Source organism: Microchirus variegatus, assembly GCF_963457635.1.
Source record: "Microchirus variegatus genome assembly, chromosome: 16".
In the NCBI taxonomy this organism is placed as follows: domain Eukaryota; kingdom Metazoa; phylum Chordata; class Actinopteri; order Pleuronectiformes; family Soleidae; genus Microchirus; species Microchirus variegatus.
In genome coordinates, this window is record NC_139817.1 from 13063770 (window position 1) to 13068769 (window position 5000).

Below are 5000 nucleotides of genomic sequence, written 5' to 3' on the forward strand. Positions count from 1 at the left end.
AAGGATAATTAAAAAAACATATTTTGGAGAAATGACCCAACACTTCAGGGATCCTGCTCCATCTGATCATCCAATCAGAGATAAGGGTGTTGAAGCTGAAGATCTCCCCCTGGATGACAAGAAGTGTTTGTTACTGCCTTTGTACATCTATCTTTGTTAAAATGTAACATTTTAAATTGCCATGAAACAATAAGGAAAACAATGACTTAAATGGGTCAAAGTCTAAAAGTGATTTCAGGGGGGAGTAAAAAAAGAAAATGGCAAGAATACTAAGGTTTGTGTTGAGTACGATTCATTCACACCGATTGGCAATGATCCAACCATTGGTGCCTGCCGAAAATTTGTCAGTAAACAACTGATGCAACAGAAAATCGCTTCTGATTCAATTGCGTGTAATGATGAGTAACATGTTACACAAGGTCGACCAGTATCATGGTGTGATGTTTGTCAGTGGGTTTGAATTTGACTTCATTAAACTTCAACCTGAACCTGTTGTTTTTCTTTGTATCACCTGCGATTTATGAACTTTTAGTATCATGCAGCAACAAATAGATCAAGATTAATGTTACAGTACAGTCCTCTATGAACAGGATACAGTTGTCATCTGTTAAAACTTAATCATCCCAGTTTATTTACCTGTTCTGTGATCTGTTTGTCTCGGTGTCAGGTTAAGAAGAAATGGTGTTTCCCTCCTGTGAAGAAGAAGAGTATCACACAATTGCAAAATTCAGCATGAGAGCAGAAACACACAGAAGAAGCAGAATCTGCATTCCAGAAAAAAAGGTATTGATGGGTATTTAATTTTTTATTACCATGAAGTATTGTTTTGGTGGTCTGTGTGTCGGTATCTTTGTTTGTTTGTGCTCCCACACTTGCATTTGCCAATATGACCAACAGAGGCCTCCAGACGCTTGTTGCGTGAATGTGGTGAAGTCTGCCATCTCTGATTGCCTTGTTTCAAAAGATTTAAATCTTACTGATCTAGATGTATTGGTGGATGTTGACCATGGGAAGGAAACTGACATTTTGTCAAGGGTCTTGATTTGAAGACAGTCATTCATACATCGGCTCAAAAGTAATCGTGTCACCTACTGGCATCAGGAAATGATGTGCAAAATTTAGTCTAAACAACACATTTCAGGTTGGGTGATGATTCTATTGGACAAATTCTTCTCCCTCTTTTTCTGCGTCAATAACTCCTCTCACACCAAATATGTGTTCTCATATCAACTCCAGTCCAGTTGCCCACAGTTCACTACTGAAGCTACACCAGAATGTACTGTTTTTCTTCTCATCAGGTTGAGATGTTTTGAGAGGGGTAGTGAGGCTTTTTAGATTTGGTAACAATCTGATGCATCAGCATCAACATTGTCAGTTGGATAAACGATGAGTCAACTTCAGTTTTGGGAGTGTTTGCTCCACACCAGAGTGGATGTCACCATTAGGACATTATGACTGCCATGTTAGGCTGAGCAGTGTAATTGGTTCAAATGAAGTTAGAGTCCATGGTGCTGGTGTCCTGAAAAAGCTGTAATTTCTCCTGACCCAAATGAGCGATGTGTTCGCTCTTCTCTGTTAACTCCTTTATGAATACAAAAGGAAATCAAGTAAGTATCACACATGCTCCTTCAGGCTATTGTGATTTCTATCTGTCAGAGGTTTGTTTTGGTGTCGAACCTGAGTGAGAAGTCGGTTCTGGTCCTTCAGATTCTGGATGGCTTGTGGAGGAGCTGGAGGCTGGGAGCTCGCTGAGAGTGTTGCTGGTTATTTCCTCACTTCATCCTGGTGAGGGGAGGTGGTGAGGGCCTTCAAATGGACTAAACAACACCTGGACCTGACAGCTGGGGAGTGAATTCCATCATCTGTTCAGACTTCAATAAACCTCAGCACAGTTCCTTGGAAATGGAAACGTTTAACTGTTATCCTCATACTGAGGAAGAGGCCAACAAAGGTTCTAAATGATCTGAGGCCTATGGCTCTCACCTCACTGGTGATGAACGCTTGGAAAAAGATTGTTTAAAGCCACATCACCAGGATTGTTGATCCACTGATGAACCTACTTCAGTACACATAGGGATGGCAGGGAGGTGGACACCATTCACAAACACCTGGAGTCTCCTAATACCATCGACAGGCTTCACTGGATCTCCACAAGGCTGTGTTTTATCACCTCTGCTTTACATCCTCTACACAGATGTAGTGCTCTCTATGTCCTCTAATTGCCCCTCTGGGTCAAATAAAAGTTACAGTTTAATACAAAGCACATTCAATCTGTAGTGTTGGTGTATTGTATCGAAAAAAAAACACATGGAAACAGGTTGCACCTACAACAGCTCTTAGCTGTGGTCGTTTTAGACCAGTCTTGATCTCACTGTGCAGTGGGAGCTGTGGATTTGGCCCTGGTACCAGTCTCTGGCCCTGCTTCACCACCTGCAGGTCTGTCAGCAGAGTGTCCTTCTCCAGCTCATTCATTTGCCTCAGCTGTGAGTTGAAGGTTAAAAAGAGTGGTATTTTTAGGGTTAGAGTGAAAAGTGGGCACGGGAAATGGAGTGAAATTGTTGAAGACAAAGAAGAAACATTGTACAACAAGTGTGTGAGCTCCCTCCCCTTTAGGTTCAGGTGTGCTTGTGAGTGGAGCCGCCCCTCAAAAGCTGATCAGCTCCTCCTGCTGCTGCTCCTGAGGCCTGAGAGGCTCTTCTTGTTCTTCATTTGACTGTTTGACTTGAGAGAGGACACACACACACAACACTCAGACACCACGTTACTGAACACTCCTCGACTCCAGGCTGACTTTCCTAATTGACTGCAGTCTGCTCGCCTCTCCTCACTTTTAATCTTTTTTAGAGACGCATATTTAACAATATGCTGCTCTTCAAATTAGTCTCTCTTTTTTTTTAGAACAGAGTTTTGTTTGTTTCTTGCTTCGCTGGCTGGATGGAATCCAACATGTGAGTAACATTGTTTGTTTGATCTCCCTCTCATGGTTTGACATCTTTCTTCTTTTTGGGGTGGGTGAGTGACAGACGGGCACATGAGAATTTCAATTGCGAGATGTGTATATTTGAAGTGTAATTGACTGATTGGGAGCTGTATGCCTTTTGTTCTGTTTTATTGTGATATCCTATCTCAAATTGAATCGTTGATTGTACTCAACAGACTTACATACTTTTAGTTTGCTGTTTTCTGAGTGGTGAAGGTGGGTAGCAGCATTTGTCTGTTCCTGCGTCTGAGCAGCAGAAGGAGATTTTACTTAAATGAGAATGGAGCAGCAGATTGAAACTGAGAAGCACAGCATTAAACTTGAACATGAAATTAAGCATGCAAAACAATAACTAGAACTTGGAAAATTGAAGTTTCAGCACAAATTGGCCCCCGTCTGCTCAGCTTGCTTCTGACAGTCTGGACGTGGCTTAAAAAATTTGAGGAGTCTAATCTAATCTTTTTTGGCTGACAGCATTTTGGTGCCCTAGGTGAGATTGGGATTCGGTTCATATCCACAAATTTAGTGAATATGTTTGAAGGGAATCTTGAAATGATTTTCTTTACATCAGCAAATGTTAAATAAACTGTATTGAGCACCTCCAGATTTTATAGACAGACATTAAAGACCACCAGAAACTAGAGGAAAATAAAACTGAGTTGAGCTGTGTTAACAGTGTATACCACATGAGGGAGCTGTAATCTGTAAATCTTCTAACATTAGATGACACTTACTGAACTAAAATACAGTGATGACACATGTCATAAAAGCAGTGATACTGCCATAGCTTGGTTTCCCTTCTTTATTCATGTGCAAACAATTATGGTCCCTTGTCATATTTGGGCTATTCTGTGTTATTATACAAATACTGGTAACGGTCAAAAAGAGAACTGAAGATCTCACCTAATATTAAAATTCATTGTAAATTCAGAGGATCAGGAGTTATTATAGGATATAATAATAATAATGTATAATAATGTAATAATAATAATAAAACTGCAGCACCAGTTGTTTCCACTCACCACCTAAGCCTTACATACTTTAACTTAGTGTTTGTTACGAGGAATTTATTGAATTGACTTTTCTGATATGTCTAAATTAAAGAGAAAATATAATCCAAATCTTTAATTTTTTTAGTACATTTCAAAAACATAGTCTTTGTCATTATTTCCTGCAGGGAAAACTAAGTGTGTACACTACACATGAGTGTGTGTCCAGAGGGTGTTTCTCACCACAGTTGGAACTTTATGGCCCAAAATGTGTCGGTTCTAACAAAATTGTGGGATGATTTGTGAAATTTAAAGGAAATTCACACTGTAAGAAAGTCAAAGTTGAATCTTTATTGATATGTATGTAGGTTGACAGCAGTTGACAGCAGTTCAAGGCTAAATGTCGTACAAAATACAGTAAAACATGAACTTAAAAATGAATAAGGGAAATCATATATACTTTATTGGAGCGAAAGTGTTTCACTACATGTAGAAGCTGAAAAGGCAGTATACAGCCAAAGTTAGATGTAGAAATAACATGACGTACAGTGCATTAGTGTGAAATGTGAAAATGGTTTGGGTTTTTAAAAAGTGTCCATGTTTTTGTAGAGAAGAGACTAAATATTAGTGGACCTGTTGCAGAGGAGATAAAGAAGTTGAGATTCTATCTTCCTCCCACAGACGACCCCTATTTAATGAGACATAAGCAAGATTTATTGGCAAAAACAAATATAATATGCAGAAATATATTTGCACAAGTGTGTAACTGCTTTAAAATAAAAATCCTCTGTTTTTACGTAGCCTTATGCTGTGGGCGCGACAAGATTGCTTGCGTGGCAATTTTATATACAAAGTGTACAGGCGCGAATGTTGTGTTGGCCGGACCACGGGGTGCGATTTGCGCAATTCCCGCGAACAATCACTCGAGTAGAAAATGATCTTTGGTGAAGAATCGCAGTGACATGATTCTCCAGATGGCATCACGTACTTGCCTGGCAGCCAGACTCTGCACATAATGAAGGAGAAACTTA

The 5000-nt window shown here is 39.8% G+C and overlaps 1 protein-coding gene across 1 annotated transcript in view; it reads right to left on the reverse strand.

The window, feature by feature from the left end:
* Positions 1-1486: 1486 nt before the first annotated feature.
* LOC310937954 (uracil nucleotide/cysteinyl leukotriene receptor-like) overlaps positions 1487-5000 on the reverse strand; it is a gene marked incomplete at both ends in the record, with an annotated part of 4965 nt that continues 1451 nt past the window's right edge. Inside the window, 2 exons of the mRNA XM_083902344.1 lie at positions 1487-1582; positions 2329-2481. Of these exons, the coding sequence (XP_083758470.1) occupies positions 1487-1582; positions 2329-2481 (249 nt within the window). The remainder of the gene's footprint in view (positions 1583-2328; positions 2482-5000) is intronic.